The following is a 23,172-nucleotide window of genomic DNA, read 5'->3' as shown; positions in this document are numbered from 1 at the left end:
CTCTCCAACTCCACAACTCCATTTTTAGACTTGTTGATCAAGTTGCTCAATATTAAACAGGGAAGAGAAAAATATTGATCAACTGACACAAAACTCAGTGGCTCCCCATATTTCTGTTGTTCATTTCTTTCCTAGAGGCACGAGACATGACCATGACCTTGGTTTGAAAGAGATTCCTGCAGAAAGGAATACTTTGACTCCTTTTAGAACATCCTGAGTCTTAAGGAACTTCCTTCCAAGATGGAAGATTTAATCTGGGTTGCTGTGTAACGCCACCCTGGTTTTTCCACACCACCAATGCCACTTTCCGAAAGTATCCCTAGCTAAGTATTATGCCTTGGCTTTTATGTCTCCCAACTCTGCCCAAATATACTTCACTCCAGATATGCATACCATGACCTTAGAGAATCCAATAGCTCAAGTCATCAGTTAAGAGTGTTTTCTACCTTGTTTATAACTCAATATCAAACATATGCTCTTACCTTCTTCCCGCAATTAGTGGGACAGGAGTCCAGTGCCAAGGACCACATTCTCGAAGCGATGGCTGGTCTTCCCTAACCTGAAGTTGATTCTACTGACCAAAGTACCTGAACTTCCAAGGATTGGCTTTTAAGCTTCAAGGTCTTATGCTGTTTAGAGTAAGCAAGAATGTCCAAGGGCTGCCTGATTTCAAAGATAGTGATAAACGAGGCTCAACCAAAATCATAAACTTACTTAAAGCATGAGGTTGCTTTTCTTGGTAATTTGATTACACGGTTCTCCACTGTGAGCTTTGTAGGTGACGTCTTGTCATAATGTCAAAGACTGGATACACCTGAGAGAGAATCACATTTGTTCAACTAATTGTTAGAACTTGTTTTGAAAAAATACTAAAGCAGGTCACCAAATTGTCCCTGGATTTTTTGAATAATTTCTCATTTGTAGGCCACCTGGTCCTAGGTTTTACTAACACTACTGGGCACTCTCCGTTCTACCCTGAGGTAACAATTACCTCAGGGAAGCACAAGAGTATACTTTTGAAAGTGCCAAGCCAGTCTGGGTGGGCCAGTGCTCAGCTTGTCAAACCACCATTTCTTCCTGTTTCCTGGCAGGCAAAAGGAAACAGCAGGCTTCTAAATCCTGAGGCAATGGTGCCTCAGACACTCTGACACTTTTCTCCTTTATTCTTCTAAATCACCAAGACTGATCTGGGAGAAAAATACATCTTGCCTGAGGGTAGCAATAGACAATGGTCATGAATTGAAGAGCAGGTATCACTCCAGTCTGGGTTTACACTCTCGAAAGCGAGCACCAGGGGCTGGTCCTAAGAGAAAAAGACTGCTAATAGGTTAGCCAAGTAAAAACAGAAACCCAAACCACACACGCGCCCAGGTGCATTCAAGCGTTCACACAGGTGTGCGTGTAAAGAAGCCCACCTTCAAAGAAGAAAATGGCAGGAGCCCGGGGGTGAAGCCAAGGGCCTCAGCATACAGGGACATTTTCCTGTCTCTCACAGCTGCTGTGGGGACTCTGAGATGCTCTTTATAGAAGATTCTAGCTTCATATTCATTTCCTATTTGGTAGTCCACAAATTTGTAGCTCCCTACCCATCCTTTCTGTTCTGAGCTCGAAATAAGTAGCCCCTTTCTACCACCTCCTCAACCATTGTAGACTCCTCTCAAGGAGAAATCTAGTAGAAGGGAAAGCAGGACAAAGATGCCCCCCTGGAAGCCTGTGATGGGGAGCACAGGCCAGGCCTCTCTTGCTGTCATGTTCCTGGGGCTGGCATTCCATATGGCAAGTGCATGGGGATTCAATTAGTAAGCAATGTGCCCTGGGTTTGTAGCTGAGTGGGGCTAGTGTTTTGGGGGCATCCTCTTCTGGATGAGACAGGAATAAGAAATGCCTAGGCCAGTCCAAATTTTGTTTTTATCTGAAGAATTTTATTTGCCAGCAGTGTACAGTTATTCTCAACAATTTCAAGTGAGAAGGGGGGGGGACATCTAGGTCAGTTCAAAGCCACCAAGCAACTGTCCTGCCCATGTTAGATGAATGAGGTTTCCAGAGAGCCCTCCAGAAGCCGAGTCAACCTTACCATGACACCAGCATGGGTGCTAGATATTCAACAGTCAAACCTCTTTGGGCCCCTAGCAATTTGTAACTGATGGATTTGGAGCTTTTTCAGAGAAGAGTTAAGAAGAAAGAAGTGTAGCACGAAGTCCAGCACCCACGGACTCAGAATTGGGCAGTCTTTGGGATCACCTCTCCCTCTCAGCTCTTGCGTGCCAATTCCTTCTTCACCACTAGTTATATGTGTCTATCCCCTGTCCTAACCTTTATGTCCTCTAGAGAAGATGACCGACTAGAAACAGCTGTGTAGGAAATGTCACACATGGGAGGGAGCTGGGATATCTTTGCTAACTCAACATCTACTTTACTTCCTTGCTTTCCTTTCTACTTATTTCCCTCTTACAGTTACTTTTCCCCAACAGAGAAACCAAGGAGCTTTCAAAGCTGGACTCTTTAGTTAGAAAAAAAAAAAAGTAAAACCTTTGAGTTCCTGGAAAGAACTCTTGTACGTTAATTATAACTCGGCCTTTTCTTTCACACAAATAGCTGGTGATAGTTAAACGCATTCTTTTAAGGCACACTGTAGTCTCTAAGCTTCTTTATATCTATTTTAGTTAGTCAGGATATGAAGAGGCAGTTGGTGAACCAAGAAATGTCTGTCAGTGCTTTGTCTTCTGGAAAAGACAAAAATCATTAAATAGTTAGAGCAACATGGTGATCAGGCTACATGCTTTGAAGGCTTGGGATCCTGGTGACTATAACTATACATGCTTTGTTTCAGGACGCGCTGATGCAAGAAAATGTGCAGAAAGTGAAGCAACAGTTAACAGCCACCCACGGTGTCTCTAAAGAAGGTCGCATACCGATGAAAGAGGTAGTTCCATGACTACATACCCCATGTCCTTATATTCATGAGCAGCCATTTCCTGTCAAAGACAATGGAAGCCAGACATGGTTACTCATGTCTGGCATCCCATCACTCAGGATGCTGAGGCAGGAGGATTGCCAAAACCAGCTTAGGTTACAGAGTGAGGTCCAGGCTATCTTGGATTACAGAGTGACACTTGGCCTCAAAACAACAAAACCACAAGAACATCAACAGAAAGGACAGTGAAATCTTGCATTCAACTGAGAAATTGGAATTTTTTGAAAGGCTGTTGGACTAGATAATATTTTTGAAATAATATCTCCTTTATTGTCTGATTAATAAGAAAGAATCTTTCCACTTCCCACTCGCTTATGAAATTGGATCTCATGTGGCCCAGGCTGGCTAGGAATTCACTATATAGCTGAGAATGACTTGGAATTCTGGATTTTTCTTCTTCCACCTTCCAAGTAGTTGGATTCCAGGGATTATGGGATTATGTCACCAAGTGCAGCTATGTGATTCCTTCATCATTTTAAGTAGTTCAATCAACATTCACATCTGTTCTGTCCTTGGAGTATTCTTGACCCAACATTTGTCTGTAAATCATCTCATGCAAATTGAATTGTGGGCGATTAGGAAACATTTACATTTCTGCCTCTGCATCAGCTCCCAGAGAAGGTTGGAAACATCTCTCCCCAGAGATTATTATTCCCGCTCTCTAGAGGCAGAGACAGGCAGACTGCTGAGTTTGAGGGCAGCGTGACCTACAGAGTGAGTTCTAGGACAGCCAGGGCTACATAGAGAAATTATCTCAAAAAAAGTAAAAGAAAGAAAGAAAGAAAGAAAGAAAGAAAGAAAGAAAGAAAGAAAGAAAGAAAGAGAAATAAAAGAAGTGAACCAACCAACCAAACACACAAAGAACAGAAATGCTGGACAGGAAGTTTCTGCCTGGCAGCTGTAGAGACCTGAGTTTGATTCCCAACAATGCAACAAGCAAACATCCACCAGAAAACACCTTTATTTACTTCAACTCAACCCTCTTTTATTCAGCACCTCCTAAAGCAAGCCACTGCATTAGCCGTGAAGTCCTGCCTACCACAGTCCTCTTCTTACCCTACTGTTCCTCTTCCAGTTGGAAACTGGTTTACTGTTCTGAAAGAGTTTCCGTATGCCTTATGTGTAACAGTAGGATACATTGGGAGACATTAGGTGATTTTGTTGTTGTTGTATGAGAGCATGCATGTAAGACTGGCAAAAACCAGTCACTCATTATGGCTGTGATTAGGTCAAGGGAAGTAGTAACCCTGGGATGGATGAGGCTGCTACTGCTATACCACAGCTTACAGTTTAACAGCAGGTGTGTCTGTTTCTGTAGTGTCTGTCTGTACGTGTGTGGTGTACATGGTATATGTGAATATGTGTGTGCACTCATAAGCATTCGTGCGAAAGCCAGAGGAGGAAAGCTGTTGGGTGTCTTAGTTGCTCTCCATATTACTCCCTTTAGACAGAGTCTCTCACTGAGCCTGAAACTTGCTGTTTTCTTGCCTAGGATGGCTTACGCACAAGCTCCTAGGATCTGTCTGTCTCTGCCCCTCAACACTAGGGTTACAGGCACACGGTCACTACACCTGGCTTTTACATAGGTGCTGAGGATTTGAACTCAGGTCCCCATTTTTCATCTGCATCAAATGTACAGTGGGTCATCCTGTTGTAGGAAGGTGGCCGGCTGAATTAGCACATTTGCATATTGTAGTATAAGACATTAACTGTGTTAAGGAGTATAAAATATAGTCAGAACCCTGGAATCTAGGCAGAGAGCAGTCATGCCTGCTTCCACACATGGCATCGAAAAACTCTGCATCTATAGCATCTGAAACGTGAAACGTGGTGGCTCGGTGTGGGCTCGAGGGGGCTGACTGCAATGTAGACTCTGCCACTTACCATGTGGTGTTGACAGCCTTTTTATTTCTAATTACCCAGTTTCTGTAATTAGAAAAAATACTAGTGATGGTGTGTGTGTGTGTCTATGTGTGTGCATGTGTGTGTGTGCTTGTGTGTCTGTGTGTACCTTATAGTTGCTTGTTAAGACTATTTGAATTAAACCAGGTGGCAGTTCACTTTCATAATTCCAGCACTTGAGACCCTGAGGCAGGAGAATTGTCCTAAGTGAAAGGCTGTTTCTGGCCATAGATTAAGACTCTGACTTAAAAAGCAACAAAACAAAATAAAACAAACCAGGAATGTCTGAGTTATAATGTACGAACCTTAGAGCAACACCTTCAAATATCAATAGATTAATCATTCACTCAATGACGGAGGTGCTTAGAGACGCACGTGGAACATATTAGATGATAAATCCAGCATCATCACTGTTACAGCTGTTGCTGTTTTCTATTGTGAGGATTCATAGTTTCATATCTAATAGGAATATGGTACTTTTTGAAAGAACCGATAATTAACGAATGATCGTCAAGGGCTTAGAGCTGCTGGTTGGGTTCTCCAGCCTACATGCTCTGAAAACGTTCCCTACAACATATGCATTGTGTGTTTTACCTCTTAAGTGGACATGGGTAAGAGTCCGTGACTATTCCTCTTTGTTTCCTGTAGCTGGCCAGTATGTTCCTATCTGAGGATGAAAATTTCCTCCTGTTCTTTCGCCTGGAAACTCCTCTGGATAACAGCGTGGAGTTCATGCAGGTCAGCACTTCTTATTGTCTCCAAGGAGAAAGAGGGTGGGACGGCCATTCATTCCTCTCTCTGGTCCTTAAGACTGACCACTCCATCTCTGTATCTCTCTGTGTATGTATGTATGTATGTATGTATGTATGTATGTATGTATGTACATCTATCTATCATCTATCTATCTATCTATCTATCTATCTATCTATCTATCTATCTATCTATCTATCTCTATCTATCATCTATTTACCTACCTACCCATCTACTTACTTACTTTTATAATGAAGTCTTTCACTGAATGTGGAGCTCATGGCTAGGAGCCCTGGAATCTTCCTGTTTTCACTCTCAGAGCTAGGATCACAAGAACATGCAACCACATACAGATTTTTCACATAGGTGCTAGGGATATGAGCTCAGCATGTCTGAATGCAGCAACTACTTTGTCCCCTGAACCATTTTCCTAGCCATTTTATTGTATCTTAAATAGGTTACTCCTATTTCCTAGGGTGTAACGTTTTCTATGAGTCTGCTCACAATATGCTTTTTCTGTTTGCCTGGGCATCTTTTTACTTTGTATTCTTAAAGATGGGCTTACTGAATATTCACATAAAATCTTTAGTCCTCCAGTGTCTCAGGGACTGCTGAAAGCGTCCGGCCACCATAACAAGGTGCAATATTACTATAAGACCATTAAATAAAGACTGCTTGGAGACAGCACTGTAACCTGTGTTTCTTAAAAATTACTTGTTATTTTCATCATTGCGATATTCTTACATATAAAAGTTACAATGTGGGTCACATTAAATACATAGATTTTGTAAGCCTGGCTAAGTCAGTTATAAATGACACAGACTGCAATGAGTCACATTTTTTGACTAGTTCTCACTGAATATCAGTTTCAGGACCAGTGTCTCACTCTACCCCTGCAGGGTCTACAGTCTGATTATGTCTAGAAATTAAGACCCTGGCATTGGTGTATTCATTGTTTTCCTGTTGATATGACATAATATCCAACAAAGGCAAATTGAGGAAGGGTTTGTTTTTGTTTACAGTTTGACAGTATAGTTCACTATAGGAGAGTGCATAGTGAGGGGCCAGGGCCGACCGGCAAGGGGTCACACTGTGTCTGTAGTCGGGGGGGGGGGGGGACATAAAAAGATGGGTTCCAATGCTCAGTTGGCTCTTCTCCCTTCATTTAGTTGGGGTCCTGTCTGTGAGATGACCCTGTGCATGCTTCTGGAGTTTCTTCCATCCCCAGTTAAACCTGTCTGGAAAGACTCTCAGACACACCAAGAAGTGTGCCTCCTAGGTGATTCTAAACCAGTAAACTTGGCAACGAAGATCAGCAATCACGATTAATAACAGACACCTCAGGTATAATGGGAGGATAATTTTGTCTACTAAAAATCAAAACAAAGCAAAAAAACCAAACCACAAAAGCTTCTTGAAGCTTTTCATCATGTGCCTCCGTGGAATAATCAGAGGTGATCAAAGTAATAGCATTGGTTAAAAATGGCAACCTGCAGCACCACTCACAGATGTGCAGCTGCTGTCTTGCAGTTCAGTATGCAGTTGTGTCTTCAGTGTATCAGTGATGGCTTGCCATTTGCCCTTCTACCCAGAGTCAAAGCTTTGTCCTTAGGAAACTTTCCAGTCTGTTTCCTTGGTCATCACCTTTAGAGTTTTCCAAAGGAGGCCTGGTCCTCTAGAGTAGCCACTGAGAGATCTCAGTGATGCATCTCCATCTCTGCTGAGTTATACCTGCACAAGTACTGTCCCCACAGCAAGTCTTGAACCATCTGGAAAATGTTTCTTTGCATCTAGGTAGCAACCATTTTCAGATGCTGACCCACAGGAACCCAGTATAGGTCAACCCTGAAATATCTGAGGGAGAACAGGGGTATGGTTTGACTATGAGATGTCCTCTCTCGGCTCATCTGTTTGTACTCTTGGTCCCTGATGGTGGCATTGTTCAGAAGGTAGAGCCTGACTGGAGGAAGCGGATCGCTGGGCCTGGACCTTGAGGTTTCAGAGCTTGGCCCTATGTTTTGTCCTTCTCTTTCCTGACTATGGATGTAATGTGACCAGCTACTTTGAGTTCCCACAGCCAGGCCTTCTCCACTATGATGGACTGTGTTCTCTTGAACTGTGAGCTGAAATAAACCTTCCATTAGGCTGCTTCTTGTCAGATGAATGGCTTTTGTGTGTTTCAGATTTGGCGCAAATACGATGCAGACAGCAGTGGCTTCATATCAGCTGCTGAACTTTGTGTGAGTGTCAGTGGGAAGTAACACTGCGTGAAGGGTTGGTTGGTTTGGGAAATGTGTAATATACAAATATATATTTATATAATATAAACATATATTACATATTATAAATTTATATATAATATATGTCTCATATCTATCTATCTATCTATCTATCATCTATCTATCTATCTATCTATCTATCTATCTATCTATCTATCTATCTATCTGACTTTGATTTCTGTGGCCCCAAGACACACAACTTTGAATTTGTTACCTTACAAAAAGAGCATATTTATGTCAAGATTTTGAAGGTGGGGTGGCAAGATGGCTTAGCCCGTAAAGGCATAAGCCTAATGACCCAAGTTCAATCCTTGGAAACACATAAGGGTGGAAATTGAGAAAAAAGCTCCACAAATCTGTCCTCTGATTTTCATACTGTTGCACAGCCCTGCATGTCATGCACATGTACATGCGTGCACACACATAGAGCACAAAATAAAAGTTTTGAAACCAATAAATAAATGAGAAAATAAAGGTTTAGAAATTCCTTGTCATGCAGCTGTCTTTGGGAAAGAGGTGAATGCTTTATGCTTGGAGTTCCTCTCTGGACCCAAGAGCACCTTCAGTGACAGCCCTCCAAGCTCCTACTTAATGTTTATTGAGCAATATTTTATTTCCTCCTTGAAAAAAATCACAATCCCTACCCCAATAGAAAAGACCTTAAATAAGTACGTATCTTACTGCCGACTGTGTCCAATGCCGTTCTTCTCTCGGTGTCACAGAACTTTCTCCGAGACCTTTTCCTCCACCACAAAAAAGCTGTTTCTGAGGCTGAACTGGAGGAGTACACCAGCACCATAGTGAGTGATGGAGAGTGGGCCTGTGTGGGAGCCTGCCCTGCTGTGTGGGAGCCTGCCCTGCTGTGTGGGAGCCTGCCCTGCTGTGTGGGAGCCTGCCCTGCTGTGTGGGAGCCTGCCCTGCTGTGTGGGATCCTGCCCTGCTGTGTGGGATCCTGCCCTGCTGTGTGGGAGCCTGCCCTGCTACGTGCGAGCCTGTCCTGCTGTGTGGGAGCCTGCCCTGCTGTGTGGGAGCCTGCCCTGGCCTCCTCGCTTCCCCAGAAATGTTTGCTGATGCATGGCTTCATGGGACGAGCCTGGCTCTGGAACAGTGGCTAGAACTGAGCTGTTGTAGCCTCTTCCTTGAAACAGATGCATGCATTTAAGGGGGGTGTTCAGTTGTCTTTGGAGAGATCAGGAATGTTCAGAAAACAGTAGGTTTTAAAGCACCTTGCTAGCAAACTCAGTAGTCACCAAAGGAACACAGAAACAAATAAACATGGACCTGTGCCATCAGGACGCAGCTGGTGGCCATGGCCTCTCACCACAGTGGAGATTCTACTCATTGAACCTGTGGACTCAGAGCAGAGGAAACTCAGATGGAAATGTGCATGTCTCCTGTAGCCGTGACCTAAGACAGTGATAAGCTGATGCCTAGGTAGTGTCAGGACAAAGCGAGTTGATGCCTAAGAATCACTTTGCTTTCCAAGGAGAGCACAGATGTGCTGTGGTTGTTACCTCTTATTGGAGGTCATATCATTATTGCTCACCCTTCTCACAGCATTCTTGACCCAAATAATTATGAGATGATTTCACTGTCAAGCTCCTTGGGAAATTATTAGATAGGAAAGTTGCCTCTGGTGGGCTCATCGATGGCTTTCTGTTTCAGTATTCACTAAATGCCCTCAACAGTTTGTCCTGAATTGCCCCTCTTGCCGTGCCAGCCTCTTCCTGTCTCCAGGGCTGTGGTTCATTCTCATTACATCTGTAGATTTTTTTTTTTTTTTTTTTTTTTTTTTTTTTTTTTGTTTTTCGAGACAGGGTTTCCCTGTAGTTTCTAGATCCTGTCCTGGAACTAGCTCTTGTAGACCAGGCTAGTCTCGAACTCACAGAGATCCACCTGCCTCTGCCTCCCGAGTGCTGGGATTAAAGGCGTGCGCCACCACCGCCTGGCCATCTGTAGATTTCTTAATTAGTAAGCAAAGGACCCAAGACAGTCTTAGTTGTGTGTTGTAGGAGCATCACATTTATTTTATATTTTAATGTAATGCCTTTTAGAATTTCAGACATGAATACTGTATTTATATCACTTATTTTTTCAGCAGTATCTTCATGTTACATTTATATTTATACAAAGAATTTTTGAGCAGAATTTATGAGAAGTTGGAGTATGTACAACTGAGAACAGTATGTGATTTGCTAAAATGTGGGTCACTGGGTTGGCACACATCCACACACATGTCACACACACATATTTGTGAGTGCATGCGTGTATGTGTGTGTGTATGCGTGTGTGTGGCAAGGACATGCATATTCATGTGAAGGTATGAGGTCAGCTCAGGTGTCATTCCTCAGGCACCATTCTATGAAATGGGATCTCTCACTGACCTAAGGTTTATTGGGTTTATTGGTTACCTGGCTAAGCTGATTGATCAGTGATCCCTAGAGATCCCCAAATTTGTTTACCCAATGCTGGGATTACACATGTGCTACCACTCCTGTCTTTTAAAATGTGTGTTCTAGGGGTTAAACTCAGGTACTTGTGCTTGCAGAAGCAATTCACCCAATGCTCTATCTCCCTAAGCCTATATATATATATATATATATATATATATATATATATATATATATGTATATACACTTTAAATTGGATTGCTCAAATAATGAAACTTATTTCAAAGATCAACTAACCAAGAAAAGGTAAGTTTCTCAGCCAAAGGCACCGTAAAGCTAAGCTTCTTAAATGGCAGCCCTGGACCCCTCCAGAATATCACTCTGAACTCTGGCCACTCTGAATGCTGGCCTGGGGCAAGTGAGTCTTCCCAGGAAAAAATGAAAGCTGTCGCGACCATGATGGGCTGTAAGTAAGAAAAGATGGTGCTCAAGAGATAACCCAGTCCCAGGACAGGATGTCAAGAAGCCTTTGGCTTATTTGTTCTAACTGAATGTAGCATTATACTGGGAATTATTGGTTTTAACTGAATGCAGCATGATACTGGGAAACCTAAGCAAACCAAGCTTAGCACTGGGAGGGTGGAGATCTCCCAGGGGCAGGAAGCAGGTGCCCTATTCCAGAACCTCTAAGATCTAAGGGCCGGTGAAGATCTGTCATGGAATAAACACGAAAGGGAATTAATTTGTATCTTTCAGGGGGCCAGACTAGGAGACCTTGAACATATTTTAAACATCAGTTAAACAGAATGTTAGCCTGTCTGCTATTATCTCAATTTAATTAATTTGTAAAACATGAACTATGCAATGAATATATTTACATTTTAAATCTCTAGCAGCTTTCTGGCATTTCTTCCACTTTGAAGCTGATTAAGCAGAGGGCTCCACCTCTACCTCCAGCTAACAATTCTAATCTCTGCTTTCTCCTTCATTACATAGCTCAGCTATTCTTTTTCTGCTCTTCTTCCCCTGGTCCTTGAGCATTCCTCAAGATTCTGTTAGATGTTATCTTTCTCGAAGAAATCCTTACAACCTCCTTTCGTAGTGAGTCCAGCACCACTCTGCCCAGCCTATTGTGCGTGTCCCCACCTTAACATCGTAGTCATTCACCCAAGTCACCTAGCAAACACTCGTTAAGTGCTTATCATGCCCCAGGCATGAGTCTAGTCACTGGGGATTCAACAGTGAGAAAAATAGGAAAGAGGAGCTTGGCGTAAACAATGCGTACAATAAATAATAGATTATATTGCATGACAGAGAGTGAGTGGAAAAGTAGAGCCAAGATGGTAGAGAACTGAAGTATCCTGGTGTCATTTATACTGCTGTGATAAAATATCCTAACAGAAGGAATATTAGGAAAGAAAGGGACTTATTTCAGCTTGTTATAATCTATCAATGTGGGACAGTCAAGGTGGGCATTTTAAAATGCTAGTCACATCACGTCTAAATCAAGGGCAGAGAGACATGACCTTGCCTCTATGCTTGCTCACTTGCTTGTGCTCAGCTTGTTTGTCACAGACTGTGCCACATTGGGCTGCCATATGTCGTGGACCAGCCTTGACAAAAATACCTCTTGCCAGGATAGGGGTATGGGAATTTAGAAATATTAGTAAAGAATATGGAGATGTGTAAAAAGTAATAAGAACAGAAACCATAGGAAGTACTGGGAGGGCATTCCAGTGAATACTGAAATTGCCAGTTTATTTTTTCATATGGTTTTTATACCCAATACAAATGGGGAAGGATGTAGTAAAAGACTTTATTAACATGATACAAAGGACAGCCCAAAGAGTTAACCCCTTTAACACTTTAAGACATCAAATCATTAGCATTCTGTTGTTTAGGCAGTAAAGCTGCCCTAGTCCACACATCCTGAAGGCAGCCACTCCCCATGTGATCTCACAGTTCAAAAGAAGAAGCAGAAGTCAATTTGCACATCCTGACTACCTGTCAGGATTGAATGGATCCACTTGTATGAGCTATCTTAATGTCAAAAGAATTAACTAATCACATCCTGAGTTGGGACTCTTGTCAGCCCCTTTGAGCAACCTCCAACTCTTTACCATCAGACAAGAACACTGGGCAATGGCAATGGGGTGTTTCAGGGCCCTCCTTTCCTCAATGATCACACAGCCTTTGTCAGGGAAAATCCCAAGAGACAGCAGAAAGGACCAGAAGTGCTCTGATTATTCCTGTCATGCCCACTGTGAATGTCACCACCACAAAGCATCAGTCAGTAAGAGGAGCTGAGTTCAAGTTTCCTACCCATCCTTCAGTGCTAGTTTTACCCAGAGCCCCAAGTCCAGGAAGCTGTGTACCTCCTGAGTGCTAAGTGACTCCCCACAAGTGAATCACGTTTCTGCTACTTAATGCCTTCTTATTGAGCGATGAATACAATCATTGCAAAGCTGTGCTGAAGACTGACTTTTGAGGCTTAGCACGAAATGCTTTGCTTAAAAGATGCATCTTAGCAGATGAATTCAAATTGACCCTAATGAGAACGGCCACATTTGACAGCTGTGTGAAGCCTGGCTAACAAATGAGCTGAGGGTGAACAACCAATCAGAAGAGAAAGGCCCGATTCCTAGTTAGTGTTCGGGAGGAGGAAGGGAGGAAAGGATGCGAACAGACAGGAGGAGAGACTGGGTATCTAGATAGGATATCGTTAGATGATACTTAATTTTGCTAAATGCAAGCGAATGCCTCTGCGGGTTACTATCACAAAACAAATGAAAGTCAGACACTTTGATAAGCAGGGAAATTTCTGAGGTTAAGCTGGCCTTATGACTAACATGAAGTCAGTCTTGTCTGAGACCCGTCTGGATTCATTTGTGAGATATTTTCTCTGTTTCTGTCTATTCTATGTACGCAGTTTAAAATACAAGGTAATGCCTGACAACATTGTCTCTGACTCAAACCATTCTGGACTTCTTGGGCGCACATGGACATGTGTCTCAATCTCAAACTTAGCATGTCCAAAATTGGAATTCTGACCTCGTCTCATAAGCTTCCTCTGCTGGTGGTTCCCTTCATCTTGACTGATGTGTCAAGACAATCCGTCTTGATGCCTTCTCTGCCACTCTACACCTAATTAGCAAATCCTGTCAACTACTATGCGAATTGAGGTTCTGTCACTATTAACAAAATATTTGAAGCACAGTAGAATGTAAAAAAAAAGAGGTTTATTTAGCTGACAATTTAGGGAGGCTGAGAATCTACGATTGACTAGTCCTCACCTATTTGCTTAGCTTCTGGTGAGGAAGTCATGGTAGACGCATCCCAATGGATGGAAAAGCTCATGTGCAACAGAACAGAGTGGGATGGAAGCAGAAGGACACCTGATGGCCATGCTCAGTCTTCTCAAAACAACTCACATTTAAACCCAGGCACAAAAGGCCTACATTAAGCCTTCCAAATGAGCTAACCACTTCCCCGGGTCCCACCTCCTAAACTTTCCTCAACTCAACACTGGTTCACTGGAGACTTCACTAAAGTTTCTCACTTCAGTGTTGTCCTCTGGAGACTAAGCTTCCACATGTGTTCTTTATTTTTCCACTTTATTTTTTTTTAAAAAAGAAAACAAACTATCTTTTTACATTTTACCTACCCATCCCAGTTCCCACTCCATATCCTCCTCCCATTCTCTCCACTTTTCTCCCGATCCTAGTTCCCCATCCACACCCCAGAGAGGGCAAGGCACATTGCTCAGAGGGAGGACCAAGGCCCTCCTCACTATATCCAAGCTGAACAAGTTATCCATCCAAAGAAAATGGAATGTACTCACTTGTAAGTGGATACTAGCTGTAAAGCAAAAGGTAACGATCCTATAGTCCACGACCCTAGAGAAACTAAGTAACAAGGTGAACCCTAAGAGAAACATATAGATTCCCCTGGGAAGGAGGAAGTAGATAAGATCTCCTGACAAAATTGAGAGCATGGTGTGGGGGGAGAAGGGAGGACAGAAGGGGAGGAGGAGGGGAGAAGGAGAGGAGAAAGGGAGGGGGAAGAGAACTTGAGGGACAGGGATCGTCAAGATGGGGAAAAGAGAGAGACATGGGCACCAATTTGTTGTGGGAGGCTGCTCATTTGTTTTCCAGCCACTCAGACCAGAAATAGGCACACAGAAATTATATTAACTGTAATACTGTTTGGCCAATAGCTTGAGCATATTTCTGACTAATGCTTATATTTTAACCCATTTCTATTGATCTGTGTATCACCACATGGCTGTGGCTTGCCGGCAAGGTTTCTGTGGGAATTTGACTCCTGTGGGCAGCTACATGGTGTCTCACTGATTCCATCTACTCTTTCTCTACATCTTTGTTCAGATTTTTCTCCTGGCTTGACTCTGTTAAGCCATTGGCCAAAAGCAGATTTATTCATTAACCAACAAAAGCAACACATATACAGAAGGACTTCCCACACCATTTCCACTTTTCTGTTCAAATAAAAAGGAAAGTTTTAACTTTTACATAGTAAAATTACATCTAACAAAACACATATCAGAGAGCAAGGAAAGAGATATTTTGATTGAGGAAGACATTATGGGGCTAGCAAGAAACCTGGCGCTAGAGAAATTTCCAGGAATCCACAAGGATGACCCCAGCTAAGACCCTAAGCAACAGTGGAGACGGTCCTCGAACTGACTTTGCCCTGTAGCCAAACTGATGACTGTCTTAAATGTCACCATAGAACCTTCATCCAGCACGTGTTCTTTAAAGGGAGACTCACAATATAATAGCAGATATATTCAAATTACATCATGAATCTGGCCATTCCCACCCTCTTCTAAGTCACAGTGACCGGTAGCTGCAGAGGGTTCACTCACACCTTCTCTGCTCTCTGCTGCAGCCAGATCACAGTGCAGCTTAAAGCTTCCAATGACTACTGTGTTCAAAGCAAATGACAAAGCAGTACCATTCTTCTCTACCTATCTCCTTTTCATCCACCTGCCCAGGTGTGTGACAGACTTATCCTGGGGAGACAAAGCACACGCGTCTACTTGCTCCAGAAAGGGAACCCTTGGCAGGCCAAAGTAACAATTCCAAGAGTGTCCAACCTGGTTAACCAGTGAATTTTTATACAGACAGAGCTGGGGTGAAGGACTGCTTCCCAGGAGCAGGGATGACTCAAAGACAGCTGCATCACCCTCCAACATGGGTGATGACTCACAAAAGCTGCAAGCCCAGAGCTCTCTGCACAGTACACAGGCAATTCCAAAGTCTGAGAATCTCTCCTCTGCAACTGAGCTGGTCTCTGCCTTTTCCAGGCAGCTTGACTGCTCTAGGAGTCTCTAGGTGGCTCTGCTAGTCGGTGAATGTCTCTACTCATTCCCCCCTGCATATCTAAATTTGAGGAAGAATGGGCCTAGTGAATCTAGTCAGTTTCAGGGACTCTCTGAAGCTATTGAGTTGTTACTTCTTGAGTTTTAAGGAGCTTCCTGCAGAATGGAAAGTTTTGCCCCCTTTTAGAACATCATGAGTCTTAAGGAACTTCCTTCCAAGAAGGAAGGTTTCCTCAGGGAGGACTTTTTTTTCCTCCAGGTCTTCCATACTATTGGCAATTTCACTTCCCAGTAGGCGCACAGGCTAAGTATTGTGCCACAGTTTGCAGTTCTACCATCTCTGCCCAATACCCGTAACCCAGATATGCATATTACTTTCATTAACTTCTTTCTACTCTTTGCTCAGAAAACTGTCTTCTCACTAAGGGAGTCCATTATCATGAGATGGACCATCACTGTCAACTTATAGTTACCTATAAAATAAGCCTCTGATAGTGTCTGTCTGCTTTAAATCGTGTGTGTGTGTGTGTGTGTGTGTGTGCGCGCACACACACGCGCACGCACGCACGCACACACATATGCAGGTTTCTTATTGTGTAACTTCAGGTACTCCCATGCCATGGTACTCATAAGGAGGTCACAGGATAACTTCCAGTGTCAGGACCTCACCTTCTATCCTGTGGGAGGCAAGGTTCTTTGTTGTTCACAGCTGCATGTGCCAGGCAGCTGCCCATCAAGTTACTGAGTATTCTCCTGTGTCTGCTGCTTTCCGTGCCAGGATGAACACTGGGGTTACAGATGTGTGTACTTCCCAGCCCAACTTTAACATGCGCGCTGGAAGGCCCTCATGCCTATACAGTAGGCACTTTGCCAACTGAATTCTCCAATTCTGATTGAAGTAATTAAAATTACTTATTAATATTAAATATTTACGTTTAAAGGGTATGATAGAATATGTAAGAAGTCCCAAGCTACACCTGTGCCATCTTTGATGTCTCTGTTTTTGTTTTATGAGACAAAGTCTTTCTATGGAGCCCAGGTTTGCCTTGAATTTGCACCAATCCTCCTGTATCAGCCTCCTAAATGCAGGGATTATGGGCACATACTATTACAGGTTCATTCCTATTTTCATAGGTTCTATAACAGACAATTTCGGATGTCAAAGTTTGGGGAGAGTGGACTTTCAAATACTAAAAATAAACTGAATTCGGAGAAGGAAAAAGGATCTAAAGCTAATATATTTTGTAACGAGCTCATGCCTCCGTTGTCTGGGCAGCTTCCTCACATGAATGCCCACAGATACTCTGGGGCTCTAGAATGTAACCGGGAATGTTGCCATACATTAGCTGCTATGAGGGAGAGCTGCCAGCTAGCCTTGGATTCTCTGCCACAGGAACAGGTTATAGACCTGTGTTGTGATAACACACTAAGGACTGGTCACTGTGACCATCCCAACCAGAAGCTGAGCTGCCAGTCATTTGGTGGCAAACACTCATTTCCCCTAGGTAGGTGTGCTCCTCAACTCAGCTGGTTTACAGAGTCTCCTTAAGAACTTTCAAGATCACTGGATGGTAGTGGCTCATGACTTTAATCCCAGCTCTTCTGAGACAGAGGATGGCTGATCTCTATGAGTTCAAGCCCAGCCTGGTCTATAGAGTGCGGCCTGGGACTCTGGGACAGCCAGGGTTATACAGAGAAAACTGTCTCAGAAAAGAAATGAAAGAAAGAATGAAAGGAATGGAGGGGGAGGGAGAGAGAGAGAGAGACAGAGAGCGAGAGAGAGAGAGAGAGAGAGAGAGAGAGAGAGAGAGAGAGAAAGAAAGAAAGAAAGAAAGAAAGAAAGAAAGAAAGAAAGAAAGAAAGAAAGAAAGAAACTTTCCCTGGTACAAGCATTTGTCACATCCGTGTTCTTTTTTGCCTTTCAGATGAAGATCTTTGACAAAAACAAAGACGGCCGTTTGGATCTTAACGACTTGGCGAGGTAAGTGGTGCAGAAACGGCAACAAACTCAGAAGTCCCTGTCTGGGGGGTCTGATGGCAACACACATTCTTTGAAATCTGACATCCATTTTCGCCTGGAGTCTAAGAGACCAGGTTCACCTTACTACCCCAGCTCCGGCGCTTCTGAATCACGTTGGCAAACAGATTCCTCTGTGAAGATAATCAAAGCGCCATCCTGCCTACATGTGCAATGCACACAGCTTCTTTTAATTTTTTTTTAATTTCAGGGATATGTCATGAATGGGTATTGCCCACAGAGGCCAGGCATACTCGGTCCCACATTGGGATCCCAGGACCAAAGCAAAAATAGCCCCCTCCAAACCCCAAATCTAACAAAGCGAAAGCAATGATGGTGATGATGATGATGATGATGATGATGGTGGTGGTGGTGATGATGATGATGATGATGGTGGTGATGGTGATGGTGGTGATGGTGATGATGATGATGGTGATGATGATAAATGAAAGAAAGAATCTTGAGGCTATTCACTGATTCTGGGATTGCTGAGTTCTTAATTCAGAGCAAAAACAACAACTGACTAACTTCAGTAGGATTAGCTCTCTGTTGGCTTTTGAGGGCTGACAACCTTCTGTAGTTCCCAAAGGCTAGCAGGGGAGGAGGGAAGGATGAGGGTGTCTTCCAGTTGACTTGGAATTGATGGATCATCATGTGTATTGCTATTCTGCTTTCCATAAGTATAATGAAACAGTACAGGTAGGCTAAAAGATAAAGAAAAAACATTGAATTATTTCACCATTTCAGAGGCAGGATATCAAAAAAGCGTGACAAAACTGTAAAAATTTCTTGGCTGTGTCACATCATGGTATTGTGTATCTCTTGTCTGTGTGGTCTTTTACCCCTATTTTTGTTCTTGACATTGAACCACAGTCTTTGCATATGCGAGGCTCTGTGCCTGGTTCTGAATGTCGTCTGTGAAGAGACACTAGGAAGACTATTGTCAGTCCTGACCATGACATTGATTCTGTAACACCAGATGGATTTCTGTGTTTCCTAGGAGCAGTGTCTTCCTAAGTGACTCTCCCCAGGACTATCATTCTAATTTTTGGTCACTTTGATGAAAAGGGGACACTGAGAGACCAGTCAAAGAGAAATAATGTGCTTCTCCCCACAGAGCCCAGCAAAGGGACCTCAACCCTAAAATCTTGTTTCTGCTCTCTCCACTTCAAGTGGTTTCTTAGAAAATTGAGGCAGAATTTCCACCCACCCCTCAAGAAGAGATCAGAAAGATTTATTTGAGAGTCTCTCCTCAGAGGAAAAGTCAGTGTCCAGAAGATTCACTGAAATCAGGACAATATGGGTAACAACAAGGGCTTCTAATCTTCTTGATCCCTACCCTGACATCTGCCTGTTCTCAGATTTTCATATAAATGGGATTAGGGGAGGTAGCTCGGTGGTAGAAGGCCTTGGTAGCCAACATGCCTAAGACTGTAAGCTCAGTCATACACACGCACACACACACACACACACACACACACACACACGCACACATTCGCATATGCACACAGAGAAATATGAATGCAAATGGAATCACACATGTACTCTTTATAACTGGCTATATCACTTGCAATAACCTTGTGTTGTGACTGACCATTAGCCCATGTGTTTCTTGTTGTGACTGGGTACCTCACTGCGCAACTCCATATCTTGTCCCTTTATAACGCCATACATTTGGGTTGTTTCTACTCTTTGGATACTGTGAACAGTGCTACTAATCAAGTGACAAGCCTTTCCCTTTGGTTATATTCTTCGAAGTAGAATTTTGGTTCACATGGTAATTCTATATTTAATTTTCCATGGCAGTGCCAAATGCAAATACTGGTTTCCACACTGCATGACTGCTGGAGATTCGTAGTAAGTTTTAAAGTGGAGAGTCTTCCAACCTTCTTTTTAAAGATCTTTCTGGCTATGCTGGGTCTATTTGCATATCTTGATATAATTTTAGGGTTAGGTAGTTTCTACATAAAGACAGCTCAAATTTCCATGAATTTTGTTCTGAATCTGCTGTTCAAAATGGAACTATTGTCATCCTAACAAAATTGTCTTTAAGTTTACTAACAACAGTTGTCTGTCCATCTTTTCAGCTGTTTAGTTTCTCTGGAAGATACTTTGGACTTTTCAGTCTAAAAGTTGAGCCTATCCTCGTTCAGTTTGTTCTCAATCATTTGCTTCTTTTGGATGACATCATATATAGCATGGTGCTTTGGGTCCCTTCTTAGTTCTTTTCTCTTGCTGTGTTAGAACATTGTGACCAAAAGTAGCTTAAGAAAGGGTGTTTTTTTGGCTTGCCCTTCTGGAGAGGTAGCGTCTAGCGTAGCTGGGAAGGCATGGAGGCAGGAGCAGGCAGCTGACTGACTGGTCACACTATCATCCACACACAGGAAGGAGCTGGAGAGAAGAGGATGGTGAACAGTGGTGGAGCTGCAGAATCCTCAGAACAGGCCTTGAGGGATGTGCTTCCTCTAGCAAGGCTGCACCTCCTAAAGGTTCCGTAAGGACCCCAAACAGCACCACTAACTGGGGGAACCAAGTGTTCAAACACACAGGCCCATGGAGAGAAATATCTCATTCAAATCACCACAGTTCTCTTTTGTCTTCATTCTCTCCCCTCCCTCCATCCTTCTGCTTCCTTCCTACTTTCTTTTTCTCCCTCTTTACTCCCTCCCCTCCATCTCTTTTTGGTTTTGATGCAGGATCTCTCTATGTTGTCCACACAGGCTGGTCTTGAACTCGTGCTCCAGCTCCCTCGACTACCAGACTGCTATGATTACAGATGTGCATTTTTGCTTTGGTCATTTCTAGTGAACAAAAATGCAGTAGAAGGCTCTGTGTAGATTGTGTCCTGTAACTGTGCTGCTCTTGTTTGTTAGCTTGAATAGGTTGTTGTTTGGTTCTTTGGATCTTATTGATGATGATACCACCTGCAGAAAGCAGCAGTCTGTTTCTTCCTTTACATTTTGCTAATCTCTGCTTCTGATGGGGCTATTTAACCCATATATGTTTAATGTGATTGCTGATGATGTAAGGATTTATGTTTGCTGTTTTTCTGTGTTTTATCTCTGCTATTTTTGTTGTTGCTTCTCCTTTCTATCTTACATTAAATAAATATTTTATAGTGAACTATTTTCATTCTCTTATTGTTTCTTTCACTATTTACATTTTTGGTGCCAGGGGCCAGCCCCAGTGGTTGACAGGTTCCAGAGAGGAGGTGAGGAGTAGGTGGGGGAGGGAGTGAGCCAGATCATTGCTGCTGGCAAGAATTTTGCAGCCTGAATAACTAGGAGCCAGAGTGCTTCTTTATTTAAATGGAATTCGGTAAGCAGGGATAGATTCATGTTGTTCTAAAACATAGCTCATATCATTTTCGTATCTAGACATGTGTTTAACTTTTTCTCTTGCACATCAGGGGTTAAAGTTTATTCACCATTGATGAACTGTGAAAGAACAGAGCTACGTTTTACAATCATTTTCCGTCATCATTGATAAACAGGGTTATCTTTTATAATCATGTTTATCCATAAACCCTATAACCTAATTTTTAAGAATTTTAAAAATATATGGCAGTCTGTTTTCAGGCTGCTAGTTCTTGTGGTTTCAAGGATGCTAGACAGAAAGAAAATCTGGAAGCTAGCCTGGGCAGTTTGCCATGTCCGAGGCAGTGTATTATTAACTCTTAATGGTGAGAGGGCCCAAGGAAAATCTTCAGGCCAAAGCTGTGGCAGTTATTATTCAAATTCTGACATAATACAATGTTTGCATTTTATATCTTTCTAGATTTTGTTTATATGTCTAACCCTGGCATTTTTTTGTTGTTGTTCCTTGGTCATAGGATACCATAGTGGCGCCACATGAGCTAACTTTTCTAAGAAAGGAAGGTCCTGACCCCTCATTCTTTATCATTTTTCCACATTGTTCTTTGTCCATCAATGTAAGTTCCTGTGTAGGACAGAGGTAACTTCAGCTAATCTAACTTTCATTGCTGTATATGCCTGCCACATGGTCGCCTGTAGAGTAGGAAGAGGCTTGTAATGTCCTCTGTTGCCAACTTCTCACCAAATCTTGCTGACCTATTAAGTTTGCTTTGTTCTGATTATCTTGTTCCTGAGTAAGAACAGGGGAAGATGTTTCAAGACTATATCAGATTCTCTCATAAAGAGATCTCTGGAGTCTTTGGGTGTGTCACAACCTCCAAGGTGTAAGGAATACCTTCAGGTAGATAAGGATATCTCCCTACAAGAAGGTGAAATAGGACGCTCAGAACTGTGCTGGGGAAGCTCAGAAGCAGCACTCCTGGGAGAAGGCACAGATGAGTCATGAGAAAATTTTCACCAATCCAATGTCCCCAAATTGTACAAATATTAAAAGCCCCCCAGCATGTAACACACAGAGATCAAAGCCAAAAGTGGCATGGTGGCCATATGTGGCTTAGCTTTGCTGGATCCTTGTCGAGCAGTTGTGCTGGCTTTATGACTTTAGCTTTTCCCATCAGATATGGCTGTGTCATTTGGGGTTATTTTCTTAGTGGTTCTCTGGGGGATTACCATTAACAAATTGGATTAATAGCAGCTTAATTTCAATATTATAATAAATCTGTGCATTTACAGTTCCAGTGTACTGTTAAATACCCTATGCTCTTTTTGTTCTCCAAATCATATCATTATATGCTGATTATATGCTGTGTAGCCATCAACATCTATTTATTTTCTTTCTTTTTCTCTTTCTTTCTTCCTCCCTCCCTCCCTCCCTTCCTTTCTTTCTTGGCTATTGCTGTGTTGTTGTCTAGGCTGGCCTTGAACTACTATGTTCAAGGGATCCTCCTGCCTCAGTCTTCTGAGAAGCTGGCAGTGTATCAGGTGCCTGGGGCACACATTTTGAATAATTGTTTGAGGAAATGGCACTAATCCCCCCTTAAATATACATGTATGAGTATTTTGGCTGCATGTATGTCTGTATATCATTTCCATGCCTGTTACCTTTGAATGTTGTGAGCTGCCATGTACTTGCAGCTGAAACTGGATGGTCTACCAGAGCAGTTGATGCTGCTAACCACAGAGCTGTCTTTCCAGCTGCTAACCACAGAGCTGTCTTTCCAGCTGCTAACCACAAAGCTGTCTTTCCAGGCCCTTGTGCTGCCTGTTAAAACCGCTCTTGTGCTTACCCTTGCTGGTGCTTTAGATTCTTCACATGGATTCAAGTTTCTGCCTAGTGTCCTCCATTTCAGACCAAGGACTCTGTTTAGTTGTCCATATAGGACATATTTGTTAGTGATGATGCTTTGTTGCTCATTTGTTTGGTGGCATTTCTGAACTAGTTCTATATAGTCTACCCTCGTCATTGTATCCACTGAAGTCTCCTTGTGGGTAGCTTAATGGTCAACTTGTGACCAGAAAAACATGACTTCTGTTTTTTTATTGATGAAGTGGGAACCAGGCATGGGCTTTGCCCATGCTAGGCTAGTCCTCTGCCACTAAACCATATTCCCATCCAAGGCTTGTTTAAACATCTGTAACAATAAA

General features: G+C 42.8%; 1 protein-coding gene across 1 annotated transcript in view; it reads left to right on the top strand.

Moving 5' to 3' along the window:
- Scgn (secretagogin, EF-hand calcium binding protein) overlaps positions 1-23,172 on the top strand; it is a 40,324-nt gene that overhangs the window by 4,989 nt on the left and 12,163 nt on the right. Inside the window, exons 3-7 of the mRNA XM_038335557.1 lie at positions 2,831-2,923; positions 5,525-5,614; positions 7,810-7,866; positions 8,628-8,705; positions 17,562-17,617. Coding sequence (XP_038191485.1) covers positions 2,831-2,923; positions 5,525-5,614; positions 7,810-7,866; positions 8,628-8,705; positions 17,562-17,617 — 374 coding nt within the window. The remainder of the gene's footprint in view (positions 1-2,830; positions 2,924-5,524; positions 5,615-7,809; positions 7,867-8,627; positions 8,706-17,561; positions 17,618-23,172) is intronic.

The sequence above is a fragment of the Arvicola amphibius genome, chromosome 6 (assembly GCF_903992535.2).
Source record: "Arvicola amphibius chromosome 6, mArvAmp1.2, whole genome shotgun sequence".
Taxonomy (NCBI): Eukaryota; Metazoa; Chordata; class Mammalia; order Rodentia; family Cricetidae; genus Arvicola; species Arvicola amphibius.
Note: the sequence above shows the minus strand (reverse complement) of the source record. Positions and strands in the feature narration are given on the sequence as shown.